Source organism: Triturus cristatus, chromosome 8 (assembly GCF_964204655.1).
Source record: "Triturus cristatus chromosome 8, aTriCri1.1, whole genome shotgun sequence".
Lineage (NCBI taxonomy): Eukaryota > Metazoa > Chordata > Amphibia > Caudata > Salamandridae > Triturus > Triturus cristatus.
The window spans coordinates 320,872,179-320,890,570 of record NC_140591.1 but is presented as its reverse complement, the minus strand read 5'-3'; the positions used below and the strand labels follow the sequence as shown (position 1 = coordinate 320,890,570).

At 49.9% G+C, this 18,392-nt stretch overlaps 1 protein-coding gene across 2 annotated transcripts in view; it reads right to left on the bottom strand.

Annotated features, from left to right (window-relative positions):
* The window catches only part of SHISA2 (shisa family member 2), an 84,065-nt gene extending 66,047 nt beyond the window's left edge, over positions 1-18,018 (bottom strand). For both annotated transcript variants that reach the window (XR_014967689.1, XM_085621610.1), the window contains exon 1: positions 16,241-18,018. Coding sequence is in view for 1 of the 2 variants with exons in the window: in XM_085621610.1 (XP_085477736.1) it covers positions 16,241-16,538 (298 nt within the window). In the remaining variant the exon portion in view is untranslated. The remainder of the gene's footprint in view (positions 1-16,240) is intronic.
* Positions 18,019-18,392: the final 374 nt, after the last annotated feature.

The following is an 18,392-nucleotide window of genomic DNA, read 5'->3' as shown; positions in this document are numbered from 1 at the left end:
ATTACCCAGCGCTCCCAGTCCCGGGTGCCTGCCGCTGACATCATCAGGCAGCGCCCGGGCTGCATTTAAACCATCGGAGTGCCCCGCAGCGCGGGAATCGCTTTCAGCCCTGGTGTGACGAATCCTCTAGCAAGACCGCCGTGAGGGGAACGGCCTGTCGTGGGGAGCACGTAACCTCGGTCTCCTGCCTGCCTATTCCTGTCTACTCCACCGACTACATTACCCAGCGCTCCCAGTCCCGGGCGCCTGCCGCTGACATCATCAGGCAGCGCCCGGGCTGCATTTAAACCATCGGAGTGCCCCGCAGCGCGGGACCCGCGCGGGCAGTGCCCGGGCCAAGCCCGGGCCAAGGGCGGGCCCGTCCTTGCCCGTCGAGGACCGTACGAGGCCGGGCAGGGCATACCCTCTGACAATTGCCGCAGACCATCAGAATTGTAAGTGCCGCCAGTGATTGCTTGGCTTTATTAATCACTCTTGCGCTTCCGTTGATCATCAAAGCAACATTGTTTGTACACGAATATATAGGCATCCCAGCGTCAGTCCTGCATTCGTGCTCCCAGATGCACCTGAATTCGGCAACACCATCCGGCATTGACACTTGGGATATATGCTATTATTAACTCTGGACTGATAAGGGTCGTAGTTGAGTTTGTTATAGATTACTAGTTCATGCTGGAACCTTTCTGAACTGCTTTCTCTCCCGTTTGAGTTCCTTTTTCGCCAAATGTATTGAGTTCTGTTGCACCTATCGACGCCTCCCATATATCAGTCCATCGGCCCTTGCTGACGCCGCCAACGCGCCCAGAGGCGTCTCTAAGATCGCGGCTCCCCCTGTGTCGCGGGTCGCGTCGGCAAAGGGCGGGTTGCCTGTGACCGCAAGGGGTTTATAGAGGCTGGGTCGGCCTACCTCTCTGAGCTCCTGTGACTCACAAGTAAGACTGGTGGACTGTTTCGCCGAGGTTGCGCATCCATCTCTGCCACTGACTTAATACTCTGTTAGCACTTGTGACTGTGATACCATGGCTGGGAAAGGGAAGTGGACTACGGGTACTGCCTCAGTGACGGGAACTCTTGACCAGTTCATCACTAGAGCAGTTTCCGTCCTGGAGCATGAAATCTCTATCACCGAACGCCGCCTTTCAGTTGAACCTATGTATAGGCGTTCATCTATTGGCGCATTGGCCCGGGCTAAGTCACCGACCAGGCCAGTGGAACAAACATGTGATAATTTGCTCCACCATAGAATCTCTGACTCTAGTCCTATTTTATCTTTGCAAAACACAAGTGTAAGCGCCTCTGAAGCTATCAATCTCCCTCTTACAAATGAGGGTCATGTAAGCCCTGGAGGCATTGCCCCGTTAACCAGGGCCAACAATAAAGTATCTAAAGTACCCAGAGCAGTTCCTCCCAAAAGGAAGAGGGGTATTGACGTCCAAGGTGCAAGAAAGTGTAAAATTTCCAAAATCGCAGAGAATGTTTCTATTTCTGCCACTCCCCCACATGAAGTGCGTTCAGACCCTGTTGAGGCTTCTATTTGCCCGTTAGGTCAGTCACAAGCCAATGATATTCTTTCCTCGATTGAGCAACTGGTTCGCTCTCTAATGCTACCGCTTTTGGAAAGAATTAAACTGGTTAGTGATAAAGTTGACAACCTAGAGCAGACAATTCTAGACAACTTCTGTTCCTTAAAGAATGTAGTTAAACTCACCGTAAAAGCAAGTGACAACCGGAGCTCTCCACCTATAGTCACCTCTCCATCGGTTGTTTTAGCTCCTCCAGCTCTTCCTGGTACACGACCAGTTTTAACACATGATAGCTCTGGACAGGGTCCCTCAAAATTAAGGAATAAAAATTGTGTTCCTCCTAAGAAGGCTTTACAGCCAATTGTTGTCCCAGAGGATGTCGAGGTTGTCACACATACTGGTTCAATCGAACTCACTTCTCGTCCTGCCTTGGCCCATATCCATCTTCCCCCTCAGTCTCTTCCTTATGTAGTGGTTTTAACTGGTGTCCCCGAAATAAAAAACCCAAAACCCGAAACCTGTGAAGAACTCAAGAATAAAGTGATCCACTGGCTAAACAAGCATACGCCCATTCCTAACAATTTGGATGGAAAAATGTTGCTTGTAAGAAGGGTTAGCTGGGTAGGATCACGACCCAAAGATGTTTCGGGCGATTCTATTATTATCAATTTTAAAGACAGCCGTGTTGTTAACTTTATATGTCACCATGCTCCTTCTTGGTTTCTCCCGGGGATCCAGGTGCATGATTTACACTATTTTTACATGCAAGCTGCCATCCACGAGGACAGAAGGGGTCCCGCTTGGCCGGGGATAGGTTTCAACTGTGGGTCTTCTGCTCTGATTCCCAATGATAATAATGGTACTTGCTATTGGAATGATATAGACTGACCAGTGGTTGATCATTTTAGCGCAACGATCCCTGGTGGAGCTTGCTCTAATATTGATTTGCCACTGGCATATTCTGATGTTTCTTCCTTGGCTGACTTTTGTATTTCCTCCCCTTCCAAGGAAAAAGTTCTAAACTTGCCTATTCAGCTTCTGAGTCCACAGGTAGTTACACATTGTCCTGATGCCCAGAGCGGGGTGTCGAGATCTAGCCCTGGATCCTTGATTTCCTGGAATGTTGCTGGCCTCAAGGCGAAGATGGATTCCCTTGCATGGCTAGAGTTCATAGGTAACTTTGATGTCTGTTTATTCCAGGAAACCTGGTCTGTTGAGCCATTATTTCTGCCAGGATATTTAAACTTCCACATTCCAGCAGCTAAGGGCCCTAAGGGCCGCCCTATGGGTGGCCTAACCATCTGGGCTCGCCAGGCTTTATTCCCTAAGGCTAGTGAGTTCCAGACTGGGTCTCAAGATATTCAATTAGTTAGGTTGCCCTTGGTCTCGATGCAAGACCTGGTTATTTTTAACCTCTATCTTAGAGGGACAAAGGGGAAAAGGTCGCAAGTTTTGGCCACTCTGGATTCTCTTATGGATACCTACGGCAGTACGAAGGGCACGATTATTGCGGGAGATTTTAATGTCACGTTTGAACCCCTCAGCCTCAGATTCAGAATGGGGTCTTGATCCCGAGGAGGATCGTCTTTGGGATATCCCAGCCTTGGCTCTTCCCCCAATTAAACGTTGGTCTGAGGTCATAGTCCAGGTAAATTCACTCTGTTATGAGCATGGTCTTAGGGCTTTGAATGGTAGAACCCGGGGTGACAAGATGGGTGCTAACACTTTTGATAATGGTCGCTCCAAAAGTAGAATTGATTATGTCCTCTGCTGTAATAATTTATGGCATTCCATTAAAGATATGGTGGTGGAATCTAGAGTTGAGAGTGACCATAATCCCATTTGTGTCACCCACCAGTGGTGGAGCGGTACCTCCTCTGCAGTAGGTACAATTGAACTCCATCCGCCAGAAGTTGTGCCCTCTAATAATATGCGTAGGGTTAGATGGCGGGAGGTGGCGGCTAATGATATGTCCCTAGCAAAAATAGATTCTGATTTGGCGGGTGCCATCTTGCATCTAGAGGACGCATTGGCCTCCGACGGAGGTTTGTCCCAAGTTACAGGTATTCATGAGTTATTCTTTGAAAGACTAAAAGGTTACTTTTTGAAGCCAGCTGTTAAAAATAAAACACGCCCTTCTGGGCGGCTTCGCTGGTTTGATAGGGAATGTAGAAAGGCAAGAACGAATCTAGCTGCTGCCCTTTCTAGTGGCAATAGGACTCGCACCCAGCTGGCAAGGCAGGCCTATAAAAAATGCCTTGTGCAAGCTAAAAAGACTTGGGACGAGCTCTTTTGGCAAGATTTGAAGGGCGCAAGCTATGGGAATGACCCAAGAAAGTTTTGGAACATTATTAAGTGGAATAGGGGTGGCTTGCCCGATACCCCTTCAAACCATGTGGCCCAGGATGAATGGCTCAGGTATTTTAAGCCTCAATATGCCTGTAGTGTTTTATATAGCGATTTGGTTACAATCCCATATGTTTTTTATAACAAAGGCCCTTTCAGCCCCAAAGATGTCTCTGTAGCCCTGGCCTCGGTAGCCACAGGACGTGCACCTGGATCCGACTGGGTTCCGTCTGATGTCTTTCTCCAGAATAGAACTTGCTGGAGTAAGTACATTGCACTAGTGGCCAATGCGGTGGCTGAAGGTGCCCCTGTACCAAAATCTTGGGGGGCCGCCATTATTATCCCAATCTTCAAAAAAGGCGATAAGGCTCTCCCGAGTAACTACAGACCCATTAGTCTGATAGATACAATACAGAAGATCATCGGGAGGATGGTCCTGAATTTAATATTAGATTGGGAAGAGGATAATGGGGTTTTATCCACATTCCAAGCTGGATTTCGTAGATCGGTTAGTACAGTGGACCAGGTTTTCCGTTTCATCCAATTACATTGGAAGACTGTGATTCTGGGGAAAGGCAGTCTCTTTGTGGCTTTTGTTGATTTGAGAGCTGCCTTTGACCTAGTTCCTCGGTCAAGGTTGTGGCTCGTTTTAGCAAAGCTGGGGCTTCCTCTGGAAGTTCTGACTCTGGTTATGAGATTACACGAGTCCAATTTTGCTAAAGTCCAATGGGGAGGTTATGATGATGTCACTCCTGAGTTTCCAGTCGAGCGCGGTGTACGCCAAGGCTGTACTATGGCCCCGACGCTCTTTTCCTTGTATATTAATGGGATTGTAGATCGTATGCTCAGTGTTCCCACAGATGCTCCTAAATTGGCGGGGATAGCCACCCCAATACTGATGTTTGCGGATGACACTCTTATTGTGTCAAAAACACCAAGTGGTTTGCAAAAAGCTTTGTCCGTTTTTGATGATTTTTGTCTAGCCCATGGATTGGAAGTAAATGTCTCAAAGACCAAACTTATGGTTTTCAACCCACCTCCTAGTTACAGAGTAAGGAAGTTCTTTATGAATGCCCAGCCACTAGAGGAGGTTAACAGCTTTATATATCTTGGTATGCACATATCTAACGACAATAAGTGGAATAAGCATGTCATGATGTCCTCCTTGAAGTTACAGCAGACTACTGGGGTTTTACTCAAGGAGTTTAAAACCTCTTTTACTAAGCCAATTAAACCTGTCCTTCAAGTCTATGAGGCAAAGGCTTTAAGCTCTGTCTTGTACGGGGCAGAACTATCGGGTTTCGACTCCTTGAGATCCCTAACGGTAGTCGAAAATAAATTCTTACGCCGTATTACAGGCCTACCGCAGAGTACTCCATTGGTCCCCTTAAGATATGATTTAGGTAGGAGAGCTATTCTGGAATTAGCCAACCTCCGTCCTGTTTTATACTGGCGGATGTTGTGGTCTACTCCGGAGCTCTCCTCCAACGCCAGGGGACTCTTGGATGTTATCAAGTCTGATACTTCTCACAAGATTGGCTGGCTTAGGAAGATACGTGCTGCCTTGGTTGACTTGGGCTTTGTGGGGTTGTGGAGTGATCCAATGACAACGACATTCCCTTCTAAGAGCTCCTTGAAAATGCTGTATTGGGAACATACTGATTTTAAGATCTGGAGCCAAGTTAATAACTCCTGGATGACTAATTGGTTCCTAGTGACAAAAATTACTCCAGCCCTAGAAACTTCCTGGGACCTGATTACCAAACCTAGTGACAGGAAGTTATATTTTCAGCTACGAATAGGTTCCTTGCCACTCAGGTCTCTGACTAGTAGCTGGTCAAATGCTGGTAATGATGCATGCCCTGTATGTGGCACGCAGTCTGAATCGATTGGTCATTTCTTGTTTGTATGCCACGCTTATATTGTCCCAAGACGCATTTGGTTGTCTCCATTGTGTAGGGCTTTGGGCACTAGGAGTAGTATTGTGGCCCTGAGGATCTTACGCACTAATACCCTACCAATTATTTCCATTGGTCTTGCCAAATATTTGGGCTGGGCATGGTATCTAAGGAACAAATTGTTACGCCCACTCTGTTATTCTTAACTGAGCTTTGTATAATAGAGTTATGGAATACTTTTGCTGTTTTAACTCCCCTTATTTTATACGACATTCTATCATCTAGTCGTCTGCTTTACTGTTAAATCTTTTTTTAATACCCATTTTAATATTTATTATATGATGTCTTTTATGATTCTGTTACATCTATTTTTGTGTTTTTAATGAATTGTAATTTTGTGATACTTGTGTCTTTTATGAATTTGAACTTTCGAATAAAGACTATGATGATGATGTTTATGTGCAGGAAGGGGGACCTTCTCAATCAGTTAGGTGAGACTTAGCAGGACACAAACATGTCTCCCACACGCTGAACCAAATGTAGGGTTCATACCCACTATGAGGGCAAGCATTGCTTATATTCAGTCATGAACGCAACGCAAGAGTTTGTCTATTTTATAAAGATCACAATAAATCCCTCCAGCAAAGACAGAAGAATAATGCTGTATTGTGATGCTGGATAAATACAAGGTACCCAGAGATTGGTACAGATCTCAGGACATGACATCCTTAGTATAGAAGCGCGCTGTGCTTCTCGGAAACTGCCTAGGGCACTTTGGGCTTGGAAAACTTTCTGGGATACTTCTTGAAAACGATCGACCATTATATAGCACACATCTCGAAATGAAAAGTTTAGCGCTTTGATCGCAGATGTTATGCAATTGCTCAACCTAGTTTTGAAAAAGGGCTAAAAATGCTTAATGGCTTGCCTTCAAGCTGGCGACCTGGAAGGATGGGTTCAAACTGGTGACTTGGAGGTTACACGCACATCTCTGCAGCATGAGTGCAACCCATTGAGTTTATGGAGAGTGTAAGGCAAGAACTCGGATCATAAACAGACATCCTTGCATCAAGTGCTCAACCAACAGAGCAGCTTGATTGAGACTGCCATCGGTGAGTTGTAAATTTCAGACTAAGCTCTGCAGCATGCACTCAACCCACTGAGCGAGCGAGCATTTGACTATTCTGTGTAGAGTGCATAATAAATCATTATCTCACTTGCTCTCCCAGATTGAGAATTCCGATTGCCATTTCTAATGAATAAAATGGATGTGGCCGTCCTTATTCCACGCCAGATTCAGCTGTACACGTTACTTCATAATCTGAACTCGAAAAGGATTGGTTGGTGAGACACGGTGTGGTCGGCTGCCTGCCCTGACGTCACAGTTCTTGCACACATCAGTAAGCCCCGCCCCCGCCCCCCACAGCTGCCCCTGCTCGACGGTCAGCCTGCACCTGTCCTCTCTCTGAACGGCCGTGCCTAATTGCATGCCAAATGTGGCCATGTTTTTTTTTTTTACTGCACCAGCCAAAAGCCGCCACTAATTGCATTTCAGAAGAGACACAGAGCTGTGACGAAAAAATATTTTTAAAGATTCCTCACAAATAATTCATAAAATATCTGCATCCAATGCAGGCGACTTAACACTGTCCGTGCCCGTTGTAGCTAAAAGTACCTGGGTGTTCTCTGTAAAACGTTAGTTAAGATACGAGGCCTGCTTGCAGAAGAATTTACCAAAAATAATTGTGATTTCACAGACAACTGTTAGACCATACTTCTTAATATTAACAATTTCAGGAAGTCATGTTGCATATTTACATAGCTCAGCTTAGGGTATGTATGGCCTGCTTTAAGGACCTAAAGGGAACTGAGACCCTTAAATACAGCCCTGTTTTTACATAAACAACATTTGTGTAACAGAAGGTGACTGGATTCAGCTGTAGTCACTCCCAGGCCAGCTTAACACTTGCCACTTCTAGGCCACAATAGTATCTGTGCAGTCACAAATGGATTCTACTGGAACCAGCTGGTAGCATGAGTGTTGTTGACACTTGACTGTCTAATCCTATATCTGCGGGTCATTCGGATATCACAGATTTCAGACCCAGCAAAATAGCTTACTGGGTTTAGCGCCTGCAGAGAGGACGAAGTCTCTCCTGCTTTGGGTTGAGAGGAGAAGGGGGCTGGTGGTGGTGTGGAAACAGACTTCCTGTGGATTTTCACACCCGTGGGTCCTCACTGCTGGTCAGGAATCGCTGAATCCAGTGCCAGAACTGTCCAGTTTCTCTCCACATGCATATACTCGTTTGAGTTGTTTTTTGTATTTAACAACTATGGCTTCCCTTATTTTCCACTGGGTATAAAGTGACAAATATAGCCTTGCAACGTTAGTGCACCCGAGCTCGGATTAGATTATGTGGCCTACAGGTTGCGCATATCTCTACAGCAGCCGCTAAACCACCCGAGCTATATTGCTGAGATTGAAACGTGTGAGCTGCAAGTTACATGTGGATCTTGAATGCAGGCACTATCTTCTTGCTGGGTTGGAAATCTGTGAGTTGCAAATTACGAATAAATCTTACCAGCACGTACTCAAGTCACTAATCTCACTAGGACTAGACAGTTCAATGTAAAAAACCCTGATATTACCACCTGGTTCTAGTAGAAACCACTGGTGACTGGTCAAGATGTTGGACAAGAGGTGACAAGTGTTGGGTTGGCCGGGGGGTGATTAGAGCTGACACTACTTACCTGCTGGTACACAAATGTTGTTGACATACAAAACAAGGGTCTGTGGGGGGGGGGGGCATCAGGTTGTATATAGATCTTTACAGCAAGCCATTAAACACAGCGCTTTCTTATTTAAATATGCAAAATAACCTACTAGCAATGTAGTTACTATGATTAATAAACATTGTGGTCTCAGAGTTGACTTGGAAGTCACACTCATGTTTATTGTTTTGCCAGTAGGCCTCCTTACTTTAACTAATGCCTTAGAACAAACACCAATAACACTCTACACTAGGGATGTATTCATTATTTTTATTTGACTTTATGTGGAATTGTATTTAGTAGCATAGATGGCAAGGACAGGCAGCTTCAATGAGGCTTTATTGACATACAGTATGGCGACAGGGCCATACTCTGACAACCAACCCTCCCAAGCATAGTACGTGTTTGGTTAATTTGATCCCCGGCTGCCGCCGCACGCCTCTCCAGATCCATTTATAATATGTGATTTTGGGCCTGGTGTATCAAAGGGTTTTACCATTGTGAGTCTATGCGGAAATGTGTTGAATTATAAGGTCATTTGGTTTCTATACAATCACTTTATTTTTGTCTCACCACCAATCATGACTCAGTCAATCAATTTGCATACAGAATTCTCCATTAAATGCCAATAACCAACTTATAAAACATGTTTTTTTCCTGACATCTACTGGCAAATTCATAAAGAATCTTACACCCTTCTGGTCCCATCATGACCCTTTGTTAAGCCAGAATGTATCTACCTGAGGCCTTGGGCCTCATGCACAAAACTAGTTTTCACATGTTAGTCTGCCTTGCATGCTCAAATAGCCTTTTACAAATGTAAAACCACGTGCAATTCACAGAAGTCAGTCTTGCAGTGGTAAAAGGATGTACTCACACAAGGATTTCTGTCTGAGTAACTCTTCTACACTGGGTGCTGAGTGGCGTTTAAGGGTCTGAATGCCCCGGAAGTTTTTGTACACCCACAGACATACACATTTCTGAGTATTCACAAACCATTTTCTGCCCCTTCAAACCTTGGCAATAGCCAGTATCTCCCTTTCCAGTGTGGGGAGAGAAGAAACACACCCAAGGGTACTGGGGTCGTAGTGGAAGGACTTCTCCATGGGAAAGAAAATGAGTTCCCCTTGTAGAAAAAAACGAATGTTAGCAACTGAGTTGGGACCTGCTCTGTTCTTTTAACACATGCAAAAAAGTACGGGGTTATATTTTCGTTAGTGAAAAATTAATTCATATTTTACTCAGAATTATACCTACAAAATCGATGTTGGCACAGATTTAACTAGGAAAAATGCTGAGAACTTCAAGCAGCAGGGTCTCTGCACCTATGCGCGTGTGATTCCAGACTTCTTTTTAGATTCGGGGCCCCTGCACTTCTGTACAAGGCGCAGTGCCCTGCTCAGAGTTTCTTTCATGGATGCGGATGTTCTCAGTTACTACTCAATGTGCAAACATTCAAGGTCTGAACAGCACAGACAGACAAAGTTACGAGTGTAGATCATGTGGGCATGACCAACGCCTGGTGGAGATTCGAGATGGCAAGGCGCAAAAAGTTTTTCCGGGCTCCAGTTGTATCATAAGGGATTTGGAGCTCGGACATTTAAATGTTCACAGAAAAAATGCCCTTATGCCTGTCAGGCCGCTGCAAACCTTAGATACCTACAGTATACAAATTAACTTTCGTTTACTTTTGCTCACAATCATTCCGGAATCTGAGATAGAAAACCTTGTGAGCAGGCGGAACAGAACAGCCAAAGACTCGGGCAGGCTTGGGATATCCTCCACGAAATTTTGATCCTCAATTTCTCATTTTATTGACTAAAAATGCATTTAAAATTTCAACTAGTGAAATGATGTTCAGTTTGCCAATTTAAAAAAACACTGCCAAGTGCATTGGAAGATGGCTATTGTTTTTCAGACACAATTACGAAGGGGCTAAGCCAATCGCAATCTCCCTTCTTGACAGAACCCAATTAACATAATGTATTCATTCCTGGGGCATTTTCCAGTCAATAAATACAAACTTTTAAGCGGCACTTAACTCCTACTGGGGCCTCCAATCCTAGTAATAAAGAGGCTGCTATTAGAGCGACACTATTTACTTAGCTCATATTCAGTAGAAGTTAACGGATTAAAATGTGCCCAAAAGCAATCAGGACGTTCTTGTGGTGTTGCGGTCTAGTTGACGGCACGCTAGGCGTGACGTCACCGGACTTCCGGCGGCGGCCATCTTAGGATCGGCATTAGCGCGCCGATTGAAACAGAGGACGGAGCTCCGCACCGGCGCTCCTGCAATAGCGATCATATTAAGAAATAAACCCCTCAACATCTAAGCAGTGTCTGAGTCATCTGTGGTGGGCACTGCCAGGGAGTAAAGGGGCAACATTACAATGGCGACGAGGAGGTGAAACGGCCCAGCGCTGCCTCTGAGGGTGAGTGCCTCGTGCCTGCGAGTCATCGACGCCCACAGTCACCACCCCTGATCAGCAGGAGCGCGGCAGTGTCGCGGTGAATGGAGGTAGAGCGCTACACGGCGGACCAGCCCCCTCCAGAACCAGAATCCGAACCGTAGCAGTCCCGCAGCGGGGGGGGACCGCCCCAGGAAGAGCCCACGTGGTGAAGTCACACACATCGTGGCGGGGGTCACAGGTCGACACGCGAGCGGCGGCGCCACGGACCAAGACGACGACCCAGACGCAGGGGGCACAGACAGCACCCAGGGATCGAGTGGCTCGAGTCCTGTACAGCGGCGAACGGAGGCAAGAGGTACGATGAGTGCCTCGTCGACGGGCCTGCCGAACCCGATACCCTTCCTCACGAAAACAGGGGTTCCGGACATGCCATGGGAAGATTGGAAACCGTATTTCTTGAATTTCTTGTTCGCCCTGGAGGAAGAAAGTGGTGCTGAGTTCTCGAGCTCACGCAGGAAGAGGATGCTGCTACACCACTTAGGCCCAGCAGGTCAGAGGGTTTACGACGATCTGGTGAAGGTGGCGCGGCCCGCAGCGGACGACAACGTATTCCAACACGCGATCGACGACATGGATGCCCACTACCGCCCAACTGTGTGTGTAGCCGTCGACAGGTACAACTTCTACCACAGAGCGCAACAGAAGGGGGAGACTATCGACCAGTATGTAGCGGCGTTACAAAAGCTGGCCCTAACGTGCAAGTTCGGGGCCTTCCAGGAAGAGCTAATCAGGGACCAAATAGTAATGCACGCAGCGAACGCGTCCATCCAGGATAAGCTGTGGGCTCACGGAGACGAACCCCTCAAAACGTTAATTGCCATGGTGAAGAAGGCAGAATTGTCCAAGAGATGTGCGGAAACAGCTAAGAAGGACCGATACCCAGAACAAGCAGTGTGCAAGATCGAGGACCGGAAAGGCCACGAGAGACCGACGACGGCGGAACAGCACGGCACACGCCAACAAAGGAAGCCCATGTCCCGGAGCGCGAAGCAGCAGGCGCAGGGACAGGGAAGCGCAAACGGGTGCTACAGGTGCGGCAGCGAAAGGCATGCCGCCAATGACAAAGGGTGCCCAGCGTTCCGGGCCAAGTGCACGTACTGCGGGCTGATGGGGCACTACGAGAGAGTATGCCGTAGGAAGACGTCAAGGCAGCAGGTGAAATACGTGGCGCAAGATGTGACCAAGGAAGAAGAGCAAGAAGGGCAGGAGGAAGACGAAGAGATCCTGATGATAGACGACCAAATCTTAGGGATTGACGGCGCAGTCGACAAGAAACCGAGGTGCGCCATGACAATAGGAGGCGTCGAAGTCACCATGGTCGCAGACTCAGGGTCCCCCTACACGATCATAAAGAGGAAGATATGGGAAGAGGACTTCGCTCCTGCCATAACACACCGACTGCGCCCCACGGACATTCACCCAGTGACATTCACAGGGGAACCCATACCCATGGTAGGATATTGCCCCCTAATGTTCGAGTTCATGGGCAGGACGTGTGAAGGGAAACTGTACGTGGCGGAAAAGGGGCCCTCAGTGTTGGGATGGAAGGATCAAGGGAAGTTGAAAATAAAGCTTAACCCCGGAGGCCGCATTCAAGTGCTCATGATGGAGGACGAACCCAAAAGGGAGGCAAGGCAGTGGAAGGAGGAGTTCCCCGAAGTCTTCAGAGACGACATTGGGAAGCTAACAAAGTTCACCCACAAGATTAACCTCAAAGAAGGGGCCCGACCAGTGGCCCACAAAGTGCGAAACATCCCGTTCCGCACCAGGGAGGCAGTGCAAGAGGAACTGCAGAGACTGGAGGACAACGGGATCATCGAAGCCATCGACAACGCGGAATGGCTGTCCCCATTAGTCGTGGCGCAGAAGCCGAACGGGAAGGTGAGGCTATGTGTGGACCTCAGGGAACTCAACAAGAACATTGTAGTGGACAAGTTTCCTCTGCCCCGCATCAACGAGATGTTAGCTAAGACCAAAGGCGCCAAGTGGTTCTCCACAGTGGACTTAACATCCGCGTATCACCAGATTGCGCTCCACAAATCGTGCAACCACCTCACGTCATTCATCACTCCTTTCGGGTGCTACAAATTCCTACGCATGCCGTTCGGGCTCGCCTCGGCAGCGGCGGTATTCCAAAAACTGATGTACCGCCTGTTCAACAAGATGGAGGGGGTCCAGTTCTTCCAAGACGACATCCTGGTGATGGGCGCCTCCACGGAAGAACACGACCGGAGGCTCGCCGGTGTCTTGACGGTACTGGAACAAAACGGGCTCACTGCCCAGTGGGACAAGTGCAAGTTTGGACTGGGGAACGTCACGTACCTGGGACATGAAATCAGTCAGGAAGGCATAAAACCCAAGGCATCCAACGTAGCCGCCATCAGAGACGCGCCCACACCCGCCAGCAAGGAGGAGGTACGGACATTCTTAGGGATGGCTGAGTTCTATAGCAAGTTCGTACCCCACTTCGCGTCAAAGACACACCACCTGAGGGCGGTCCTGAAGGAGAAAACGGCGTTCTCATGGAAGGAGGAACAGGAGAGAGAATTCGAAGAGGTGAAGAGAGAAATTTGTAGTGCCATACCCATCCAAGGGTTTGACCCCACAGCCCCCACGACCCTGACAACGGACGCCAGCGACCGAGGACTCGGGGCAGTGCTCACTCAACAGTCAGCGCGAGGAGAGACAGTGACCATCAGCTTCGCGTCCCGCACACTGGCCGACAATGAACGCAAGTTCAGCGTGATTGAAAAAGAGATGCTGGCAGTCGTGTGGGCGGTGGAAAGATTCCGGCAGTTCCTGTGGGGGGGGCGGTTCCTCTTGCGGACAGACCACAAACCCCTGATCAAAGTGCTCACCTCCAATGGCCACGAGCACGCTACCCCAAGAATAGCGAAGATGACCCTGCGTCTCCTCGACTACGTGTACGACGTAGAGTACATCCCAGGCACCAAGAACCGCGTGGCGGACTACCTGAGCAGGGCAGCAACGAAGGAGTCGGCGGAGGTGCAAGACACAGAGAAGTGGGCCGAGTACGCAGTGGCGTTCATGAGCGATCACGAAAGAGCGATCAGCAAGCAGGAGTGGGAAGAAGAGTATGGGTCTGATGAGAAGGTGACGGCTGTCAAAACATACGTGACACAGGGGTGGCCGGAGAAGAGGCTACTTGGAGAAGAACTGAAACAATACTGGGAAGTCAGGGAAGAACTGTCGCTGGGGGACAACCCGTGTTTTCTATTCCGAGGCAACAAAGTGGTGCCCCCGAGGGCGCTAAGGCCCAGAGTAGTAACCTTGGCCCACGAAGGACATTTGGGCATCGTGAAGACGAAGGGTAGAGTGAAGGAGGATTATTGGTGGCCAGGGCTGGATCTCGCGGTGGAAAGACACGTCAGAACGTGCGAGCAATGCAACAATGCAGACAAGACGCAGAAGGTGCTGCGCCCACCGCTGGGCCGCTTTGACTACCCGGAAAACCCGTGGGAGGAGATTTCCATAGACGTTCTAGGTCCCATACAAGATGCCAGTGGTGACCAGAAGTACCTCACCGTGGTGGTGGACAGGTACTCGAAGTGGCCAGAAGTCCATGTGGATGATAACGCAGAGACTGACACCATCCTGGGATTCCTCACGGAAGTTTTCATCAGAGAAGGGATCCCCAAGGGGATCCTCAGTGACAACGGCCCACAGTTCACTTCCGCCAAGTGGGAGGCCTTCATGGACAGGAATGGGATAACCGCCAGGCACACACCGGTCTACCACCCTGCAGGAAACGGAGCAGTAGAGAGATTCAACAGGGTGATAATGGGGTCAGTGCAAGCAGCTATCGGTCAGGGAGCAAGCTGGGAGAAAGAACTCAAGCGCATGCTATGGGCTTACCGGATAACTCCCTCGTCCACAGGCTACAGCCCATTCCGCATTCTGCGAGGAAGAGAACCGTTCACCCGAGACAATGTAGCATGGAAGAGGCTCACGGTGCAGAGTCATTGGTCACCGGCAGTGGTGCGCAGAAACTTAGAGAGGGCACAAGCCGTTTACACGAACTACTACGACGCAAGGCATAACACCAAAGAAACAGCCCTGGAAAAAGGAGAGTGGGTGAGGGTGAAACTACCCTCACCGGGGAAGAAGGGGGACAGCAAATTCACCCCCCCCTTCCAAGTTGTGGAACCCTATTCCACATCAGCATTACTAAGCGACGGGAAGATCTGGGCACAAGATCGGATGGCTAGGTGCTCCAGAATCGATGAGACTGAGCGGAGTGGGGAGCTGGACTGCGAGGCAGGAGCCAGAGCCACCCCGGTGGGGACAGGCGATAGTAGGAGACCAGAGAAGGAGGCAGGAAGTGTTCCCAAGGGACCAGGGAGTCCACGAGGAGGAGAAGTCGTGACTCCGCGACGGGATGACCGAGGGACTGAGTTGAGTGAGAGTGAGCCCCTAGAAGTGTGTGGGGAAGCTGGTCCGATGAGGGGGGGAGATACCCCGACCGCAGGCGCAGGAGGTAGGAGAACACGCTGCGGAAGAAGAGTAATGCTCCCCAGGAGGTTTGAGGAGTTCAGCCTAGACCACAAGTAAGACTGTTTGTGTGTGTTAAGGGGAACAGTGACTTTGGTGTTGTAAAGGGAGGAGATGTGGTGTTGCGGTCTAGTTGACGGCACGCTAGGCGTGACGTCACCGGACTTCCGGCGGCGGCCATCTTAGGATCGGCATTAGCGCGCCGATTGAAACAGAGGACGGAGCTCCGCACCGGCGCTCCTGCAATAGCGATCATATTAAGAAATAAACCCCTCAACATCTAAGCAGTGTCTGAGTCATCTGTGGTGGGCACTGCCAGGGAGTAAAGGGGCAACATTACAGTTCTCTATGCGGGTTTTATTGACGGAAGCTATAAATGAACCAGTTACGGAACTAATAATTCAATATAGTTTACGTGATATGCAGCAAACATATTTTGATCAAATATTTTAGGACTTTAATTGCCGCAGGAGGCAAAGGCGGCCCTGTTAGTTTCCAGGCTGAGACCTTAACAGTAGCTTTTTAAATTAGGTGTATTTGACCCACACAAGTTCTGCCTCTGAGGTAGAACGGGAAACGTAACCACATCTCTGCTTTGCACAGTTTCGTCCTCCTGTGCAGCGCCAGTAAAGTTTCCTGGGTTTTGCCGTCCTCTCCCGCCATCTCGAGGCCGCTTCAGGTACTGCAGGCGCCAAATGAATGGTTTGTAACTCCTTACCTGCTGCCGAGTCCTGGTCGTCCTTGTCAGTCCGGCCGTGCTCCGGCGACCCCTGCACGCGGTCGTTGTTGCAGCTGCCCTGGTCCAAGCGGGCCTCAGCCGAGGCGCAGCAGTAGCGCAGCACGCAGGTGCCGCAGCAGATGGTCGCGTCCTCTGCGTCGAAGCGCTCGGGGCACTGGAAGCCGTCTCGCCAGGTACTCTGCGGGTCCAGCCAGCCGTGACAGTATTCCCCAGAGCCTAGGGCCGGGACAACCAGGAGCGCCAGGAGCATCAGCAGCCCCTGCGCCCGGGGAGGCATGCTGCGGGGAGGACGCCCTGCTCCCCCTGGCGCGCAGCAAAGGTTGGCACCGGTACAGGTAGACTAGAGGCTGCTCTCAGTGACGGGGTAGTGGCGTAGCCAGAGTATCATGGGCCCTAGTTCAAGGAAGGAAATCGGCCCTCTGGTTGCTATTCGAATTGTGAAATACTGCAATAATCTGGGTTTGGTGGGCCCCTCAAGCCACTGGCCATCGGTGCCACCGCATCTGCTGCACCGATGGAAACCACGCTCCCTGTGACAGGGGCAGTAGAAGGTGAAACGGATCGATAATCCTCAAGCGTTTACAGGAAATGAGATCAAAAGTAGTGTAAACCCCACGTAGTGGTTCAGGACGACATTCGCGAGGCTCCGTTGGTTGGGGTCGGTAGCACCCCTCGTGCAGCCCAAGAGCGCGGCAGGTCTCCAGGTCTGAGGCAGGCACCGGGTGAGTTGATTCTGTTGCCTGGGACGTCCTGGTGACAGTAGGGCTTACTGAGCACGGGCCACACAGAACTCTAATCTCAGTAGCTGCGGTGTGACCGGGTCCACCAAAGTTACACTTGTAGGGTCTTTGATCGCAGTGCTAGTTTCCAACGTAGGGGTGAAACTTGAGTTGTGAAGGGCACTGGCGCGAAGGAAGAGTCTGACAGGCTCTCTCTCAGAGAAGGGATCTGATGTAATCCTTCAATACATGCATGTCTGCGGTGTGCTAGGCTCTCCACAAATCCCCGCTGCAGCTGTGACGTCACTCGGGGTCTCCCTTGAGAAGGATGCCCTATTTCAGGGCTTTGGGGATGCTCCTCTCTCTCTTTCTTTTACTTTTCTTCTTGCATGTTAGCTGAGCAGAGGTTGTCCAAGAAGATCCAAAACCTCCTCAGAGAATTCTTCTCCCGTCCTATAGACTCCCTACCCCAGAAACGGGCAGCAGAGCCTAGAAGGCAGCCCTCACCCGTCATTCACCGGCTCCTCCGAGACATCCTGAAGCAGAGCTCCCCGCCATCCCCTCCCGGCGCAAAGACTCACGTCCCTCCTTCCTGAACTAGAACTTCAAAGCTTCGCCGCCTCCTCCTGGGCACAGCGCTCACAAGTTCTCCAAAACTTTCATTTGCTCTCCTGGCGCCACCGTAACACTTCTCTTCGCTACAGTGGGCACAAGGATGGAAACTCGACACCCAGCAGCATTCAGCTTGTTGTGGTTTCTAAACATCGTCAGCGTGAAGAACAAAAACAGTTCCCTAGTGCGGTCCTCAGTTCACATGCCCCGAGTACCGGAGGTGCGCGTCTCTCGTTACCACATCCACTGCGCGCGCCCAGCGGCTCCGCTGCCCGGGCTGTGGCGCCGCCGCTCCCCCGGCTGTGCTGGAGCGTGTGAGTGACAGCTCTCCGGGCTGGGAGCCGGTGTGCAGCCTGCGAGCCTCCAGAGGAGTGAGTGAGCGGCAGCCAGGCGCTGCAGGAGGAGTGCAGGAGCCGGAGCCTTCTCTCGCCCCTCGCCCCTCCTTCTCCCCTGCTCAGGGAAAGTTACACACCAGTGGCTCTGTCTGGCTTTTCCCTCTGTTATCATAGGCGCCCGGCTCCCCCCTACCCACCCTCCTGCACAGAGGGGAGCATGCGTGCTGGAGGGACTGTGGAGAGAGCGCTGGCAGGGGGTGAGGTGGACACCCCTAGAGAGGTTTCCCTCATGAGTAGACACGGCGACCCTAAACTCAGCTCTAGAACACGCAGGGCATCATTTATACATCTTCGTCAAATGTTGCTCCGCTTATTTTGCTTCGAATACTGTTAGTGTCTACCCAACTCTTAGATTTGTGTCTTCATGTTTTAAAATCATCATGTTGCATAGTGTGGAAATGGACT